The sequence below is a fragment of the Sturnira hondurensis genome, unplaced genomic scaffold (genome assembly GCF_014824575.4).
Source record: "Sturnira hondurensis isolate 20B ecotype Veracruz unplaced genomic scaffold, ASM1482457v3 Scaffold0024990, whole genome shotgun sequence".
NCBI classification, from domain to species: Eukaryota; Metazoa; Chordata; class Mammalia; order Chiroptera; family Phyllostomidae; genus Sturnira; species Sturnira hondurensis.
In genome coordinates, this window is record NW_028097621.1 from 946,359 (window position 1) to 965,580 (window position 19,222).

At 45.8% G+C, this 19,222-nt stretch overlaps 2 protein-coding genes and 1 long non-coding RNA gene across 4 annotated transcripts in view; 1 reads left to right on the forward strand and 2 right to left on the reverse strand.

Annotated features, from left to right (window-relative positions):
- The window catches only part of LOC118982127 (uncharacterized), a 21,715-nt gene extending 14,808 nt beyond the window's left edge, over positions 1 to 6,907 (forward strand). The window contains exon 4 of the long non-coding RNA XR_005065490.1: positions 6,796 to 6,907. This is a non-coding gene — a long non-coding RNA (uncharacterized LOC118982127). The remainder of the gene's footprint in view (positions 1 to 6,795) is intronic.
- LIX1L (limb and CNS expressed 1 like) overlaps positions 1 to 14,217 on the reverse strand; it is a 25,945-nt gene extending 11,728 nt beyond the window's left edge. Inside the window, exon 1 of the mRNA XM_037039058.1 lies at positions 13,814 to 14,217. Within this exon, the coding sequence (XP_036894953.1) occupies positions 13,814 to 14,093 (280 nt within the window). The 5' untranslated portion in view covers positions 14,094 to 14,217. The remainder of the gene's footprint in view (positions 1 to 13,813) is intronic.
- Positions 14,218 to 15,531: 1,314 nt separating this feature from the next.
- On the reverse strand, positions 15,532 to 18,658 carry ANKRD34A (ankyrin repeat domain 34A). Of its 2 annotated transcripts, XM_037039056.1 has the most exons (3): positions 18,462 to 18,658; positions 18,305 to 18,364; positions 15,532 to 17,942 (listed from the first exon to the last, which is right to left on the reverse strand). In XM_037039056.1, exon 3 carries the CDS (start codon positions 17,824 to 17,826, stop codon positions 16,339 to 16,341), a length of 1,488 nt encoding a protein of 495 aa, XP_036894951.1. In that variant the 5' UTR covers positions 17,827 to 17,942; positions 18,305 to 18,364; positions 18,462 to 18,658; the 3' UTR covers positions 15,532 to 16,338. The 2 variants fall into 2 exon arrangements, with proteins under 2 accessions (XP_036894951.1, XP_036894950.1); XM_037039055.1 differs by lacking the exon at positions 18,305 to 18,364.
- Between the last annotated feature and the right edge of the window lie 564 nt (positions 18,659 to 19,222).

Consider the following 19,222-nt stretch of genomic DNA (forward strand, 5'->3'; position numbering starts at 1 on the left):
GTCACCCATTTCTTTAAGTTCTTTATCTGTTTAATCACCAACAACCTTCTGAGGTGGGTACTTTTATTCTCCCCATTTCACCAATGAGAGAACTGAGGCATAGAGAAGTTAAATAACTTATCCAAGGATGTAACAGCTAGAAAGCAGCAGAGCAAAAATTCAAACCCAGAAGTCTTGGTTGCAGTTAATGTTCTTAACCATTATGTAATACTGCCATTCAAGGAAATATAGTAGCTATTCTCAAGCCTATGCTTCTGGCAAGCAAACTCATGGTCCTGGAATATTATGTGATTATATATATAAAATACTGTGAGAAAGAGAGAGATAGAGAAATGAATTTCTCTTCCGAGGCTTTCCCTAGATATAAATCTTTTTTGGAGAAACTGTCTATTGGGAGATCCTCCTCCACAGGTCTGTTGCAATCTAGAATAAAGGCTCTGACTGCTCTTTACTTAGGCCACTTCTCAGGATTATATATGCAGCAAGAAACCTTGACAGGCGGATAATATCTTTCTTTGGGATAAAGAACAAGCCTTCCATGTTGGACTTGGGAGGCAAGGGGGACTGATGTAAACAAACATGATGCTCATGCTACTTGCTGTGCTATGAGTAATAAACAAAGTCTTTTTGTCTCTGACACAGAATTTTTTTTTATTTTTTTTCTTCCAGTCTCAGAGTTTATCTTTTTTAAAAAAAGATTTTATTTATTTATCTTTAGAGGGGAAGGGAAGGAGAGAAGGAGAGAGATATCAATGTATGGTTGCCTCTTGTGAGTCCCCTGCTGGGAACAGGCCTGCAACCCAGGCATGTGCCCTGACTGGGAATTGAACCGCGATTGTGTGGTTCACAGGCCCGTGCTCAATCCACTGAACTACACCAGCCAGGGCTTCAGAGTTTCTTATCTTCATGGATTTCAGTACAGGTCTGTGAGAAGGTCCTCATCAGAGAGGTGACACAGAATTTCTCAATTTCTGCCAGCACCCATGAAACAGTAACTAGCTAACTTGTTAGCTATAAATAGGGTAAAATCAAACTCTAGACCAGAAACTGAATTCCAGAACAGTTGCCCTCATCCCCCAATACTTGGGTTCTATTATTCAAAAAATATGTATTGGGTACCTACTCTGTGCTAGATTCTGTGCTGCAATGCTAGGCTACAATATTAAGCAAAACCATATATGGTTCCTTTTCTTTATGTAGCTTGTAGTCTAAAGAGGGAGAGAGATATTAACCAAATAGTTTCAAACAAATGAAAAATAGCCAATGTGATAAGTGCTATAGAGGAGGGGTAAGTGGTGGGAAATGTTACAGGAACAGCCGACCTAATTAAGAAGCTACCCTCACAAGGAGATATTTAAGCTCAGATATGGTTATGAATTTACTAGGCAAAAAGGTAAAAGACTAATGCTCTGAGCAGAAGGAATGAATAGCATGTACAAAGGCTACGTGGCAGAAGGGAATATGGTGAATAAAGGGACTAGTGTGTCTAGAAAAGAGAGAGCAAGGGGAAATATAATGCAAGATAAGATTGCAAAAGGAAGCAGGGACCAGGCCAGGTTGGATCTTCAGACCATAACAGAGAATTGGCTTTATCCTAAGAGCAATGGGAAGCCTTTGAAGGGTTTTAAATGGAAGGTGGGATGAGATCAGTTTGCCTTTGGAAAGGATCACTTTGACTCTAGGGTTTAAACATTTCAATGGCTTTAAAACCTCATAATAATAAATTTATAACAAACATTCTCCAATATCTTCCAACATGAACACTCTCTACTCTCAATTACAACTAGGACTCATTCCTTCTTTTCATTTAATTGAATTTATTGGGGTGACATTGGTTAATAAAATTATATAGGTTTCAAGGGTACAATTCTTTCATATTTTGTTAATTCAGATCTGCCAAGGAGAAGACGCCAAGATAGGCTGGGTGCCGCGTCCAATGCTAACCAGGTCGGCTGACACAGTCACAGCTTGGGGATGCCACGTCCAGTGCTAACCAGGTCGGTTGACACAGTCACAACTTGGAGATGACGGCTTCACAGAAGCATTTTCCAGCAGGACGGACGTGGCATTAGTGGATATATGGTGTTGCTTTTATTCTTACTGTTTCTTAGTATTCTAACCTTTGCACTTCTGATAATTTGGAATCTCCTAGAATTAATGACCACTCTCAGAGAAAAAACAACAGTTGGCTCAAGTCCTAAGCAGTATCACCCTGGCTGAATTAAGGCATCGTACTTTACTTATATGTTCCTGTGAAAGCCACCCAAGAAAGAACAGTTCAGGGAAAAATATGTATTCCCACAGAACTGCCTCATAGAATAGCAAAAACCCCTTTAGAAAATAGCCCCTACCCTGGCTGGCGTAGCTCAGTGGATTGAGCGCGGGCCTGCGAACCAGACGATCGCGGTTCGATTCCCAGCCAGGGCACATGCCTGGGTTGCAGGCTAACTCCCAGCAGGGGATGCACAAAAGGCAACCATACATTGATGTTTCTCTCCCTCTCTCCTTCCCCTCTAAAGATATATAAATAAGTAAAATCTTAAAAAAAAAAGAAACTATACAGGCTTTGGATAATCTTGAAAAAAAAAAAAGAAAATAGCCCCTGATTCTAAGAGTTGTTAGAGTAACAGCCCCTCCTTTACCTTGAATAGGAATATATATCAGTTAGAATTAGACAGGCATAAAAACAGAAGAAGCTGGTTAGCTATTACAAACTAAGCACTTAGAATAACTGCCAAGCAGTTAGAGTCCACAGTATACAAAAACCATTTTAGACAGCAAGATAGATAGCTAAGTTAGATATTACAAAGGCTTATAATGAATTTCCTAACCTCTGCTCGGTCTAAGCGTACCTGTTGCCCATGACAATTTCTGAGAACTTTAATAAACAATAAGACATTCAAACTGTATACATAGAACTACTTCAAATTGTCTGATTAATGGTTTTCCTGGTCAAAATAACTTTTGTTTAACATAATTGAAACTATGGGAACTTTCGTACTTTTCCTGGTTACCTTTGTATTGATTTTTTCTGCTTAACTGATCATGCTATACACCTGTAAATGTTAATCTATGCCAAAAATGAAAATATAAAAAATCAGCTTGTAGTTGCAATAAATGGAACAGTGCTTCACCTGCCTTTGAGCTGTGTAGTTGTCTGTTACCCAGCGCCGACACCTACTCTCACCTGAGGGACCCTTAGATAAGCTGCGGCTGGACCGCAGCAGCTGGGCATGTAAAAGATTTATTGGGAGGATGAAGAAGGTAGAGTCTTTAGACATGCTGAAGGTCTGACACCTGTGGAAGGAGCGAGGAAAAGAAGAAGGTTTGGATATGAGAGTACAGTACAGTAATAAGGTTTGGCCAAGACAGTAGGAAGCCTTCAAGCCAATGGAGCCCCACATCTCACCAGATGTGCCTGAGTTAGTACACCTGCTATGCTCAGTCATTGGCTGGGAGCAGCCTACAGGGTATGTAAACTCAGTACAAATATGTGATGGACTTAAAGGGAACGGCAACTTAAGGCTGTTATTCTCCCTGCAGTCAGTATTGTCCCTGCAGAAGGAGATACCAACAGCACATTTTCATGACTGCCAGACACACAAACAAAAATTTGAACATGTGTTAGGTACACCACTCCATTTTAGGCATTCAGGATGCAAATATAAATAACATACTCCCTCCCAGCAAGGGGTTAAAAAACTAGTGGCTAAAAATAACTGTTAGCTCACCTGCTCTACAACAGAAGCAAGCACTCCATGTACCAGCCAGAGTTCAAAAACCTGACTTCCAGCCAAGATGGAGGCGTAGGTACAAACACTGTGCCTCCTCGCACAACCAAGTTTAAAGACAACAAAGCCCTGGCTGGTGTAGCTCAGTGGATCGAGTGCGGGCCTGCGAACCACACAATCGCGGTTCGATTTCCAGTCAGGGCACATGCCTGGGTTGCAGGCCAGTTCCCAGCAGGGGACTCACGAGAGGCAACCATACATTGATATCTCTCTCCTTCTCTCCTTCCCTTCCCCTCTGAAGATAAATAAATAAAACCTTAAAAAAAAAGAATACAAAGTTTCAGTAACAAAAACGCAACCAAAACATAGAAAATTGTACTGTACCGGAGTCCAACAACAACAAACCATTCAGCCAGACCAGTAAGAGGGGCGAAGTCAGCGGCTGGCGGAGCGGGGTCCCAAAGGAAAAAGCGGCCAGACCAACCCAGGTATGTGGGTATCGGTTGGCAGATCCCCCAGGCGTGGGGTAGCAACGGGCAGACCCAGTGAGGGCTCAAGGCAGCTGGCTGACCTTGGTCACACATTCCTGCACAGACAAACCAGGCAAAGGAGCAAGCAGTGAGACAGACCACGCAGGCTAGGGCCCCAACACTGGGAATTAAAGCCTAAAAGCACCAGTTGGAAAAACTTTCGGGGTTGAGGAGCCGGGAGAAGCTCCCAGGCTCACAGAGAGTTCCTTGGAGAGATCCACAGGATCCTGGAGGGTGCACAGGGCCACACACCTGGGAACCAGCACCAGAAGGGCTCAATTTGCTTGCGGGAAGCAGTAGAGGGGACTGAAATCTGAGAGAGAGCATGGAACAAGCATCATTGCTTCTCTGGAACCCGCCCCCACATACAGCATCACAACCCAGAAACTGGATTGCCCCCCCCACCCCGCCTGAACACCTAAGGCTCTGCCCCTCATATGTAACAGGCACAAACGGACCAAAACATTATGGCTCAAGAAGAGCAGCTCAGAGACTTCTGCCAAGATGGAGGTGTAGGTGAAAACACTGTGCCTGCTCTCACAACCAAGTTTGAATACAACAAAGGATGGGTGAACAAAGACGGAGCCAAAGAACAGAAAATTGAACTATACGGAAGTCCAACAACAACCAACCATTCAACTGGACTGGTGAGAGGGGCGGAGCCAGCAGCGGAGCAGGGACAGGCAAGAAAGATCCCCCGACCCCAGGCACCCAGGCAGCCCCGAGTTGGGTGGACCCAGTGAGGGCACAGGGCAGCGGGCTGGCTGTGGTCACACATTCACGTGCAGATAAACGAGCAGAGGAGTAAGCAGTGAGACGGAGGCCCCAGTGGGCGAACCCAGTGGGGGCGGGCTGACCGTGGTCGCACATTCATGCACAGTGGGACAGACCGTGCAGGCCCTGGCAGTGGCGGCGGCAGCAGAGAGGACCACCATTGCTTTCCTTTGACCCCACACCCACATACAGCGTCACAACCCAGCAACTGAGTGGCCCGGCCCTGGTGAACACCTAGGGCTCTGCTCCTCATACATAACAGGCACGAACAGTCCAAAATATGGCTCAAGAAGAACTCAAAGCTCCAGAGCTGATAACTCTAACCAAAAAAGAAATAGCAAACCTCTCAGATGCACAGTTCAAAACACTGGTGATCAGGATGCTCACAGAACTGGTTGATTTTAGTCGCAAATTAGAGGAACATATGAAGGCTAAACTAATTGGAATGAAGGGAAATGCACAGGAAACCAATAGTGATGGAAAGGAAACTGGGACTCAAATCAATGGAGTGGACCAGAAGGAAGAACGAAACATCCAACCAGGAAAGAATGAAGAAACAAGAATTCAAAAAACAGGAGAGGCTTAGGAACCTCCAGGACATCTTTAAACGTTCCAACATCTGAATTATAGGGCTACTACAAGGGGAAAAGAAACAGCCATGAGTGGAAAACGTATTTGAACAAATAATAAAGGAGAACTTCCCCAGTCTGGCAAAGGAAATAGACTTCCAGGAAATCCAGGAAGCTCAGAGAGTGCCAAAGAAGTTGGACCCAAGAAGGAACACACCAAGACACATCATAATTACATTACCCAAGATTAAAATGAAGGAGAGAATCCTAGAAGCAGCAAGAGATAAAGGGACAGTTACCTACAAAGGAGTTCCCATCAGACTGTCAGCTGATTTCTCAAAAGAGACCTCACAGGCAAGAAGGGGCTGGAAGGAAGTATTCCAAGTCATGAAATCCAAAGATCTACATCCAAGACTGCTCTACCCAGCAAAGCTTTCATTTAGAATGGAAGGACAGATAAAATGCTTCTCAGATAAGATCGAATTCAAGGAGTTCATCATCACCAAGCCCTAATTATATGAAATGTTAAAGGGACTTATCTAAGAAAAAGATGAAAAATATGAACAGTGAAAGGACAGCAAACTCACAGTTATTAACAACCACACCTAAAACAAAAGCAAACCAAGGGGACAGCTAGATCAGGAGCAGAACCATAGAAATGAAGAACACATGGAGGGTTAGCAACAGGGGAGTGGGAGGAGGAGAAGGGGGGAGAAGATACAGAAAATAAGTAGCATAGAGGGTAAGTAAAAGATAGATGGGGGAGGGCAAGAATAGTAGGGGAAATATAGAATTTAAAGAACTTGAGACACGTGGTCATAAACTAAAGGGGGAAAGGTGGGGGAGGGGTGTGCAGGGTCGAGGGGAATGAAGGGGGGAATAGAACAACTGGAATGGTATAATCAATAAAATATATTTTTAAAAAAAGAAAAAATAAAAATAAAGAAATAAAATCTGATGGGAACTCATTTTTTTTTTAAAGAAGAAGCATATATCCCTTTTATATCCAGGCTAATCCCTCCTGGAACAGAATACAGGACTATTTTTTAATGATTCATCAAAGCCACAGGAAATAGGGAGCCTAATTTCAGAAATATGAATATGAAAATGGAAAAGTGGGCAAGTGTTCAGGAAAAAAGCAATTAATTCTTATCTGCAATTGAAAATGCTCATATACTCATTTATTTTCAGAGCTGACAGGTACATTAGAGATCATTTAGTTCAACTCAGGCTAAGGAAGGGTAAATGACTTCTTGGGGTCGAACAGCTGTGGCAAACAAACTTAGGGGCATGAAGGTAGATAAACTTGATACCATTGTTTTTCAATTTGATAATTTTTTAAAAGATTTTATTTTTTTATCTTTAGAGAGGAAGAGAAGGAGAGAAGGAGAGGAGAGAAATATCAATGTATGGTTGCCTCTCATGAGTCCCCTGCTGGGAACTGGCTTGCAACCCAGGCATGTGCCCTGACTGGGAATCGAACTGCGATTGTGTGGTTTGCAGGCCCGCATTCAATCCACAGAGCTACACCAGCCAGGGCTCAATTTGATAATTTTTAAAAAATATAATTTATTGATTATGCTATTAAAGTTGTACCGTTTTCCCGCTTCACTCCCCTCCACTCTGCACACCCTCTCCCACCCACATTCCCCCCTTTAGTTCATGTCCATGTGTCATGTTTATAAGTTCTTTAGCTTCTACATTTCCCATACTATTTTTACTCTCCCCCTGTCTATTTTCTACCTACCATCTTGCTACTTATTCTCTGTACCTTTTCCTCCTCTTTTCTCCTCCCACTCCCCTGTTGCTAACCCTCCATGTGATTTCCATTTCTGTGGTTCTGTTCCCCTTCTAGTTGTTTGCTTAGTTTTTGTTTTAGGTGTGGTTGTTAATTCCTGTGAGTTTGCTGTCATTTTGCTGTACATGTTTTTTTATCTTCTTTTTCTTAGATAAGTCCCTTTAACACTTCATATAATAAGGCCTGGGTGATAATGAACTCCTTTAACCTGACCTTATCTGAGAAGCACTTTATCTGCCCTTCCATTCTAAATGAAAGCTTTGCTAGGTAGAACAGTCTTGGATGTAGGTTTTTGCCTTTTATGACTTGGAATACTTCTTTCCAGCCCCTTCTTGCCTGTAAGGTCTCTTTTGAAAAACCAGCTGACAGTCTGATGGGAACTCTTTTGTAAGTAACTGTCTCCTTTTGTCTTGCTGCTTTTGGGATTCTCTGCTTCATTTTAATCTTGGGTAATGTAATTATGATGTGCCTTCCTGGATTTCCTGGAAGTCTATTCCTTTGCCAGATTGGAGAAGTTCTCCAATAAGTTTTCAATTTCTTACTCTTCCTCTTCTCCTTCTGGCACCCCTATGATTCCAATGTTGGAATGTTTAAAGATGTCCTGGAGGTTCCTAAGCCTTTCCTCATTTTTTTGAATTCTTGTTTCTTCCTTCTGGTTCACTCCATTGATTTGAATCCCAGTTTCCTTCCCATCACTATTGGTTCCCTGTACATTTTCCTTTGTTTCATTTAGTGTAGCCTTCATTTTTTCATCAATTTGCGACCAAATTCAACCAGTTCAGTGGGCATCCTGATCACTAGTGCTTTGAACTGTGCATCTGATAGGCTGGCTATTTCTTTGTTGCTTAGCTGTATTTCTTGTGAAGCTTTCATCTGTTCTTTCCTTTGGGCCATTTTTTTTTTTTGTCTAGACACACCTGTTATGTAGTGAGGGGCTCGGCCTTCGACGTTCACCTGGGTGAGGCAACCCACCGCACTGGGTTGTGATGCTGTATGTGGGGGAGGGGTGCAAGAGGGAATAATGGTGCTTGCTCCCCTCTCTGCTGGATTTTAGTCACTTCCACTGCTTCTCCCAAGCAAACCAGGCCCTTCTGGTGCTGATTTCCGTGTGGTTGGGTCTCTCCAATGAACTCTCCTGTGAGGCTGGGAGTCTCTCCCAGCACCTCAACCACCACAAATGTTTTCAATCGGTGTTTTGAAGCTTTATTTCCCTGTGCTGGGAACCTGGGTTGCACAGTCTGTCTTGCTCCTGATTTTGCCTGGTTTATTTGCATGTGAATGTGGGACTGCCCAGTTCTGTAAGCCACCCTGTGCGCTGCACCCCTCCACAATCCACCACCTTGCTTAGTTCTCCCGCTGCCGCCCTGCACACCCAGGGTCTGCCAGCCACTACTTTTTTTTTTTTTTTTTTTTTGCTGCGGCCCCTCTCTGCCCGGCCAGCTGACTCTGCCCCTCCTAGTTGTCTGGATGAATGTGTCTACTTTAACTCTTTGATTGTTGGACTTCCATACAGTTAAATTTTCTGTCAGTACTGGTTGTTATTTTGTTTCTAAATTTTTATTGTCCTTATTTTGGTTGTGTAAGGAAGCACAGTGTGTCTAAAGCCTCCATCTTGGCCGAAGTCTCAATTTGGTAATCTTAATATAGGGGCAAGGTTAAGTCCATGGTTAAGCTTCAAAAGCCCCCTAAAACTATATGAAATTATATGTGTGAACACATATGAGGATTTATGTGTGTGAGAGGTGGTGCCCATAATTTTTTTAAAAAGATTTTCAGTGAGGAACCATGGGTATAACGGTTTACATAAGAATGGTTAAAAAGCAGTGAGATGGGAGGGTGGCAATGACTGACACATGCACAGCTGACAGCTACAATTGCATTTTGTAAGTCACTAATGGATACTGCAATGAAAAGGAGAAGAAAGACCAAGATAGCAAAGAATATTTAACTCCTTATACTATGATGTTGAATAGTCACAAAAAAGAGAGGTATTTGGTTTTGTCCTTAGGAAATAAAATACTAGGTGAATAGCCAGGTGAAATGAGAGGTACAGATTACAGTAAAAATTTTATATCATAAAGATAAATACAGCCCTGGCTGGCATAGCTCAGTGGATTGAGCTCGGGCCTGCAAGCCACAGGATCGCGGTTCCATTCCCAGTCAGGGCAGATGCCTGGGTTGCAGGCCAGTTCCCGGCGGGGGACCCATGAGAGGCAACCATAGATTGATGTTTCTCTCCCTTTCTCCTTCCCTTCCTCTCTGAAGATAAATAAATACAAAATCTTTAAAAAAAGATAAATACAATTTTGTGGTGGGGGAGCATGAATATAGATAAAGAAATTGAGAGGTGAGTGAGAAGGTTCTCCCTGATCAAGGATGGTGAGAACAGGCTGGCCTGATTTAATTAATATTACAATGAAGATAGCAAAACTGGTGGACAATTTCATCTGATATTTCCTATTTCAGTTTGTAGAAGGTGAAGTCCCTGAATAGCCCACAATGCATAGACTCTTTGAAAAGGAGGGATTACAAAGTGACAGTGACTCTAGGAGAGGACTGTAGTAGGCTGAATAATGTCCCCTGCCAAGATTCCCATGTCCTATTCCTTGGAGCCTCTGAATGACCTTACGTGGCAAAGACTCTGTAGAGGTGATTAAGTTAATGACCTTAAAATGAGGATATCCTCATCTTAGGGGGGCAGGCTCTAAATACACTCACTAATATCTTTAGGGAGTGATATTTAATGAAACCTTCAAGAGGAAAAGGCAGTATGACCACGGAGGCAGGTGTTGGAGTGAGGCAGTCACATGCCAAGGAATGCTAGCATGAAGCACTCCTGAATGCTAGCCACCAGAAGCTGACAGAGGCAAGGAAACAGATTATCCCCTAGCACATCTGAAGGGAGTACATACCTGTGACACCGTGATTTTGGCCCACTGATAATGATTTTGGACTCCTGGCCTCCCAAATTTTGAGGGAGTAATTTCTGTTGTTTTAAGGTATCAAGTCAGGGATCATTTGTTAGAGCAACCACAGGAAACTAATACAGAGTCTAACCCAACATTCCAAAAATTAGAAATACTCAGACCAATCAATTTAACTTCATAGTAATTTACAGGCAAAGAAGCTGTCTGGATTCTGAGGAAAAGGAATGACTAAACAAAAAATACTACACAAGATTCACTTGTTCAACCTTGTAGAAATCTGGGCAGGCTTTCCAATCATGTAACCATATTATGATATAAAGAGAGAGCAAAAATAGGTTTGAGGAGAGCAATGCAGAAGTTACCTGATAAGGAAAATCATTCAGGCAATCATGCCAGTTTTGTTTGTTTTCAGCTGTCAAATATTAGAAGAAGGAAACTACATGGATGCCAAGTGGGAAAAGGTGCAAAGGAAATGGTAATAGTAAACTACCTATCATATGCACAGTGTCCAAAGCATTTCCAAATGCAAAATAGCAACCACTCATTGAGTACTATGTGTTGTGCACTTTACACTCGTTATCTCATTTAATCCACGCACAAGTTTCAAGATAGGTATTATAATATCCATTTTACAAAAAGTGAACAAGCTAAAAATTGGTCACAGTGGCTGAACCAGGATTTAGAACCAAGGTTTGCCTCCAAAGCCAACTCTATTCTACTGTTCTGCTTTACTTCACCATTAATCCTTCCATATGATCAGTAAAGTGGACTTTGAACTCCATGAAGACAGGGACTGAGTATCTGTCTTATTTATCACTGCAAGTAGTGATCAACAAATATTTGTTAGATGAATTAATGGAACATAAGAGGTCTAGAGAGATTAAGCAATTTATCCAAGATTACACAGCCACTATTTAACATGGCCAGGTTCTCTGATTCCAAATCTTATTTCAGTTTGTACAAGGTACTTCTAAAAACTGAAGATCCTACAAATAGGCACTACAAACTAAAATCCTATAGCATACCGAGCTATGTGTGTATCTTGCACAGGGATTTGAGGGTGGAGGGTTTACGGACAAACAGGTAAAATAACGGAAGAGTTTTTGTTTGTTTGTTTTGTACATATGCTAAGATGCTACATGAGTGAAAGCAAAGCTAAAGACCATGACTGGAAAAGGTGAATTTGGAGCAGTTAGAAGATGAACAATGTGAATTGAAGATGATGCAGCAAAGCACTGTTAGATCAAGAAATGGTCTGGGCAAAGACCAAAGTAAATTATATGCTGGGGAATACAGCTTGCTCCCAATACCATGCCATCAGTCACAAGTGTATGGGGGTACATACCAATGGCAGGTTTGCCTATTAATTGAAGCAAAATAAATAATTTCATGCGGTGAAGGACCTCTGAGCCAAAATTGGCCGAGATTCTGCTTGCCTGAAGCTGGACTATCTGCCAAACTCTCCCAAAGTACTGATTGGACACCCAGACTGAAAATGAGAAACCCCAAAATAATGAGGGCTGTGGTGGGAGGTAGGGAGGTTGGGAGAGAATTGCTGCAGAATCTGAAGTCGGACTGGTTGCTCTTTGTCAGTGCTGTCCCCTTGTTGCCTCCTCCTTTCTAAGGAAATGAAAAAGGTTTTACAGATTACTCAGTTTAGCCAAACCAGAGGCTTTCCAGGTAACACAGGCAAGAAAAAGGATACACTCCTCTACAATTTTAATAAGTACTTATAAGTTTCCAAGAGGAAGAATTCAGATTTAGAGTGACTAATCTTGGCTACTTCTATGCTGGGAGGCAGACCTTCCTTTGGTGTCATCTTAAAGAGACCTGAAGCAACAGGACAATAGCTGTTGGCAGTTCTATCACATAGCCCTGTGAAATGTATTAATTAAACTAGAAAAACAACTATATCCCTCATGATGAATTTCAGAGTTATATGCATTTGTATTCCCAGTGCCTAGAAGAGTGCCTGCCCCATGGTAGGAATTCAAAATGTTGAAGAACAAAGAGAAACTGATAGTAAATATATTATTAGGCACATATAACAAAATGGACCTAAAAATCTGTTTTCATAGGAATCTGTGAGTTTACACCGTCAGGATTTAAGAGTGGGAGAAAATAAGACATGTCCTTCCCAAGGAAATATGAACCAATAAATTTGTCATAATATTCATCATTTTAACTACTCATTATGTGTCAGGTGCAATGTCTCATTTAATCCACATCATAACCCTTAAGGAAACTGAAGCTCAGTGAGGTTAAGTCACTTCTCCAAAGACATAGCTGGCAAGTGACAGAGATTTAAACTGGGATTCAATCCAGACTTGTGTGACTCCAAACCCTGTGTGTGCTCTTTTCACTACACTTTATTAGAGAGAAAAACAAAATCATTACTGTCTATAGAGAAAGTCCTGCAACCTCTCTCTGCATTATTATTAAACTAGAAAGTTAAAGATTTAGGATCTGACTAACTAGAGAGAAGTGATGTCTCAGAAACTCCAGACCTAAATTCTGTAACCCACACCTCCTACTATTTCTTACTACTATATTCTATTCTATTCTACTACTACTACTATTTCTCCTATTATATTCTTTGTTACACTGTAAATCTGGAGCTCAAACTCAGGCAATTATGTGAAAGAAAATCAACATAAGAAAATCCTCACATTCCCCTTCTCAGAAGCCATAGAAATTAGGCATCTTAAAGATGAAGACCTCTTATGGAAATTAGGTTTCTGCCTGGCTGATTTCCACAGAATGTATTGTAACATTGAAAGAGCCAAGGCCTGGGATTTATCCTCAGTTCCTGGGCAAAGGCCAGTAAAGCAGCCATACAGGCTAGAACAGAGAGGCTCCATACCAAAAAAGATACAAAAGTGAGGTACTAAGTCACTGGAAGCTGGTGTTAACTCAATGGTATGTGTCCAGATTTTTAAAAGTTCAGTTATTATAACTCGTGAAGGCACTACGGAACTCCCCAGCAAATCTGAAGTTGCATTGGAAATTTTAGAGTGACAATATGTAAGAAAAGAATCGAGAAGTCAAGGGGATGGAGTAAATTTACAAGGGGTGCCCAGGAATTGCTGAGATCACAGAAGACTGAAAAGCATATAGATGAGAAACGTTTGGGATCTGAGATAAAGGATAAGATCCCACACAATGGAAACTTGTCTTCAAAGGCAGAAATGTTAAAGCATTAAGCTATGGGGGAATTCCATTTTCTGAAGGGGAAAAGTTGGGAGGAAAAGAGGACTGTATCTATAAAACGGGATTCCTAGAGAATATAGTAGTAACTCAATAAAGGTGAGGAGAAGCTAAAATGTGTGTACGAGTGCGTGCGTGTGCAAATAGCCCAGAAGGAAACTCCCCAAAAGGAAATGTATGTGAGGGCTCTGCGCCAAGAAAAGCGATCCAGAGAACTGTGGGAGCAAGATTCCCGTACAGAGGGTTGTCCCGCAGGAGGTCAGACCCACAGACTCACCTCGGCCATAGCCCTGCGTGTGCTTGGCGAAGCTCCTCACTACAGCCTCCACAGCCTCCCGCAGCACTGCCGGGCTGCCAGCGGCGCCGGAGGGCAGTGGCAGCCCAGGGGCCCCAGGCGCCAGCAGGGTCGGCGGGGGCGGTGGAGCGGGCGGGGAGCCCACTGAGGGTGTGGCGGGGACAGCCGCGGCCACAGTCACTCCGGGCCGCGGCGTTCGCAGAGTGCCCCTGCCGTTGGGGCCCACTCCCGGCTGCAGCCGCTGCGCTCGCATCGTCTCCATTCCTGACTCCAGCGGAGTAGCGGCCGAGAGCTTGCCAGTCTGGCGAGCTAACGGTCCCAACCACCCGCGCCAGCTAGCGCCAAGGGACTAAAGGCGGTGCCGGAGCCCATCAGTCAAGCGGGGGCAGGGAGGAGCCAGGTCCTATGCCAATCACCAGAGAAGGGGCGGGAGTTAACGGGCTCCAGCTCCATCATAGGCTAATTATCAAGGAGGGCGGAGGTTCTGAGCACCCAATTATAAAAAGAAAAAGCGATTGCTCTGCATTAAGAGTAGCTTGGCGTGGACGCGTCTTCGGTAGACTAAAAAGCCAGCCAGAGAGCCCTAGGGCGAGGCTTGTGGCGGGCGGGGGCTGGGGGTAAAGTGGGATGTTGAGGATGATTGGACAGGAAGCAAGGCTGGGAAGAATTATACACACAGTAAAAGGATACTTGGAGATAATTGGTCCGACTACTTCATTTTATATATGTAGATGAGGAAACTGCTCAGAGAAGTGAGGTGACTTATCCAAGATCACATGCAAGGGAAGATGCTGACATTTAATAAGAAAATATTTACTATATGTCACAATCACTAACACAATTTTAGGAATTTTAGTATTTTACAAGTAAGGGAACACACTCCGAGAGGCTAAATTGCACAGAATTAAATAGCTAGGAGATGGCAAGGGGGGTGTCAAACATAGGTCTTCTGAGTCCCAATATTTTGATCTTTTCATGATACCACATTGTTGGGTAATTTTCTGATTTCACCTATTCTAAGTTGGAGGAGTAAGAAAGAGTAGAATGGGCTGCTCCCTTATGTCCTATTAGGGTGAGGGAGAGTTAGAATATATGCAGAAAACAAGCTGAGAGGTTCAGAGAGCGGATTAAGACAGGTTCCCTTGTTCATAGAATCTGTTAGATTGGGCTCCTCTGAGTACTCTTACAGACACACACACTACACATTCTTTGTCAGTTGACCATCATGCCACTTCTACCTAGGTGAGGTTGTACTAATTCTACCCCCACCCCCTGAAATCAAGGATGAGGAAATAGAGGCCAGAAGAAAATGAATGAAATGCAGCTGTTGAGATGAAAGTTAGAACCTGGTGGAAAACCAGGTGAGTGGAAAACCTGTGAGTGGTCAAGATATAGGAAGCTTGAAAAAGGGACACAATCTATTGGGTTATATCTACTGATAGTGGAGGGATTCTTAAGTTAAAGAATTTGAGGATAGACACTGGGGGAAATGGAAGCATGTCAACCACCTTAAAACCTTGAGGACACAGGACACTTGCCTTTTCTTCCACAATCACAGTTCGTCAGTTGGACTCCTGGAAAGAAGATGGGTGGAACCTCTAAGTATCCCCTAGAGATCATCATAACTATAATTAGCATCACCCTCCCTCCCCATTACTCATTCCCCACACCCCACACCCCTTAGCAGAAGAGACAAAACAGAGACTTCTGAACACATTTATTTGCTATGTGAAGTGGAGAGAGGAGTGATTTGGGGCTATTCCCCACTTCTACCTGTGTGTTGTTGGGGGGGGGGTCATAAACTGACCCACCCCCTGGGAAAATGAGACAACCTGTTTTATGGGTTGGAGCACAGGGTGTGAATAAAAAGCAGGAAGTTGAGAAGTAAAGCTGAGAAGGAAGGGCAGCAACAGAACTCAGGCTGGGCATTGCTGCAGGAAACCCCCAAGGAGAGTGAAGATATCCTGAACAATGGTTAGGACAGGAAGCAGGGTGTGAACAAGGAGTCAGGCCTGGAGAAAGAAGGAAGACCTGAAGACTGAGGTGAAATATTCACGAAGAGGGTAGAGTGTGCCGAATCATGGCTGAGTTGTAGGCCAGATATGGAAAGCCATAGATTGCTTCCGTAGAAGGGCAGAGAGATTGGAGACTACCCATAGGTAGGAGGTCCCTATTGCTTCTGAACAAAACGCAAGTGAGTTTGGGACCCATTTGGGACCCTGGCATAAGGGGCCCTTGGGTGTGTTGTGCCTATGGGTGTGTACACAAGTAATTCTCATATGCATGTGAAGTGACCAGGGCATGAATGCGTGTCTACAAGCCCAGTAAGTAGAATACTTACCCTTCCCTGCGAATAGAGTAACTGTGCCTGTGGACACGGTTACCCACGTGTGCGTGCACCGTGCCCAGGAGCATATGTAAAAGACCCCTATGTCCGTGGTTTTGTGTGTGAGCTGGTCATCCTACCTGTCCCATCAAAGTCCTGATCCTCACCCTCCTGACTCCTCTCAGCGCCCTGGCTCCCCTGACCCGCCTAGACTCTGGAAGCCTCCTAGCAGGCGGATCTGTTCCGTCTGCATGGAGTGGCGCCTCACCAATTTGCGCTTGGTCCTGGGAGAACCCGGAGCCCCCGCCAGGGGAGGAGCGGGCAGCGAAGGCGCCCGACATCCAAGTTGGGGGCGAATATCGGGGATGGGAGGGTGGGGGCTGACGTTGAGCGGAGGTAGGAAACCTGGCCGCGTTTGCGAGATGTGGTCCAGAAGCAACGTTCCCGAGCCCCTCCGTTCCAGCAGCCCCGGACTCCGCCTTCTCCCACTCAGTGGAGACACAGCTCCAGGCAGACTTTCCTGGGACTGGCGTTGGGAAGGAGCCGAACCTGCTAGAGGGAGAGTCAGCGGGGAGGCGCTGTATCGGCGGCGCTCCAAAGACAGGCGGCAGCACTCCGGCGAGTCCGGGCAAAGATTTCCAGTGGCATCGAGCTCTACCGGCTCCATGCGGCTCAGTTTTTGCTTCAGCCCTGAAGGAGGACCAGACTCCTGAGCTTCTGGAGCAGTGTTTCTGCGTGAGAGGGGACCCCCACCCGTCAATTTCTCCGCCCACGGGGGCGGGTCCTCCGGGCCCTCGGTGCTGTGACGTCTGGAAAGACGAGGTCGACAAGCCAGTGCTAGGCCATTAAATTCGGAGGTCAGGCGCTCTATCCCCAGCCTCCCTTCTGTGGGCGGGACCGGGGTAGGAGGAACCACTAGGCCCCACGGCTCCGAATTGAGCCTTTTGAGAGGTTTTGGAGGGTGACGGGGTGGTTTGGGGAGTGGCTCAGAAGGGGAAGGGTCATCGGGGGGCTTAGGGAGAGGGAATTCAAATACGTCTCGCTTCTCCTCTTCTTCCTGGGTGCGAGGGGATAACAAACCCTGTCCTCCTCCTGAAGTCTGCAGTTGGATTTCCGAAGGCGACGTGCAGACCCCAGGGCCAGGAGGAGAGGGAGTAGGGTCCTCTACCCCCGGGGATGGTGGGGAATTGAGATACTGCCGGGTCTTCTTGGTGCCGGAGGGCGAGGTGTCGGTGGTGATGATGATGACCTCCGTGCCCTTGGCCTTACAGGCGTCCAGCAGCGTGGCAAGGGTCTCGCGGTCCCCACGGTCCAGGGCGTGGACTAGTGCCGAGGCGCCCGTGTGATCTCGAACTGAGGGGTCTGCTCCATGGGCAAGGAGAAGCGAGGCTACTGCGGCTCCCCCACCCCCAGCGCAAGCGTGCATGAGCGCTGTGCGCCCTAGTCTGTCTGCGATGTTGGGGTCTGCGCCTTGCTCCAGAAGGTAGCGTACCATACGCGCCTTGTTCTGGGGGTCGTCGTAGCGGGCCCGACAAGCCGCCATTAACGCAGTCTCCCCCTGGGCATCACCCTCATTAACGTAGGCACCTCCCTCAAGAAGCAAGCGAGCCAAGCGTAGTTTACCCTGACCCACGGCCCGAAGAAGAGCGTGGCCCTCGGTATGCAGCATAGCTGCTGCTGGGATAAGAGCACTGATGGAGCCGGGACTGGCACCTGCCGAAGAAGGCTAGGGGTGTAGGGGTGGTGGCTGGAAGAGGCCTCAGGGCTCAGTGGCGAAACCAATCCCTGTGAGAAAAAGAGAGATCTTATCTACGGATTCAGGCAGGGAAGCTTAGGCACCGGTGGAAGGACCCGTGGGGCGGAGGAGATCTCCACTGCTAGGCACACAGTCCTTCCTCTAACTCCTGCCTTGAGCCGCGCCCTCCCCCCAAAGCATGCCTGAGGAGGTGGAAAGGGTGCACCCGCACTAGAGGACGAGCACGTACTTGCGCGCTCAGAGATATCCGCACCTCCACCCTCACCCCACGGTTTATCAGACCTTTCCAGCATCCCCCTTTTCTTATCTGCACTTAGAATCCCGGTTTCTAGGATGCTGAATGCCACCCACCCACGCACATGCACTCATTCCACACATTCCCATTCCTAACCTCTTTTAGGTTGCCACAGCCCCATAAATTGAGGGGTGGGGGGCAACTTGCATTTGGTACCTAAAACGGGTGGGGGAAAATTGGGGGTTTCTTTTGCCCCTGCTGTGTTCCCCATCACTCCTTGCTCTTTCGCCTCCCAGGCTGTGCGCCCAAATACCTGAATGTCTGCAGAATCTCCGCCTGGCCAGGACTGAGGCCAGGACCACCTGGCAGCTGGGATAATGGAGCCGGGGTCCCGGGGTTCCACATGGCGTGGGGGGTGGTACCCGATTCCTTTGGTGTCAGTATCTGCGCCTGGGTACCAGATCCTGGTCCCTCCTCCCGGTGCGCCCCGGGCACAGTGCCGGCTGGGGAGGAGAGAAGCTGGGGTGGGGGTGGGGGGAGTTCGAAAGGCGGAGCTCTGCCTTGCTATTTATAGCCTAGTTTCTTCGGGTGGGGGCGTGGGGCACCAAACCATCCCCCCCACCCATGCAACATAAACCCTCGAAACCTAGAGGCTCCAGTCTTGATTTTTCTTACTTGGCTTACCTCCCCTCGCGGTCTCAGCAAATCTAAATGTTCCTTAGAAGATTTCTCCGCGACCCAGACTGAGACCAACCCAATTCTTACTTGAGCTTCAGCAGATCTCCATTCTCGCCTGTCATGTTTCTGCACACTTGTGCGCCAGACCTGACCTACCACCACACACGGCACAGGATGCATTTTGCAGAGGGGTGGAGAGAGGCGATTGGGATCCACAGCCAGAGCCATACTGTGCAGAGTGGCAAGAGATCTGGCTGGTTTCTCATAGTTCAAATGTCAGGGAGAGCTGGAGTCAAACACAATGGTACATCCTCTTTCCACACACCGCACCCCCCCCACCCCAAAACGGAGCACACAGCATACATAAACTTGGCTCTCAGCTCCCTTATATATACC

What these genes read in the sequence shown, in the direction of transcription:
- ANKRD34A (XM_037039055.1), bottom strand. Translation starts at nt 17,826, where the DNA reads ATGCTGCATACCGAGGGCCACGCTCTTCTTCGGGCCGTGGGTCAGGGT.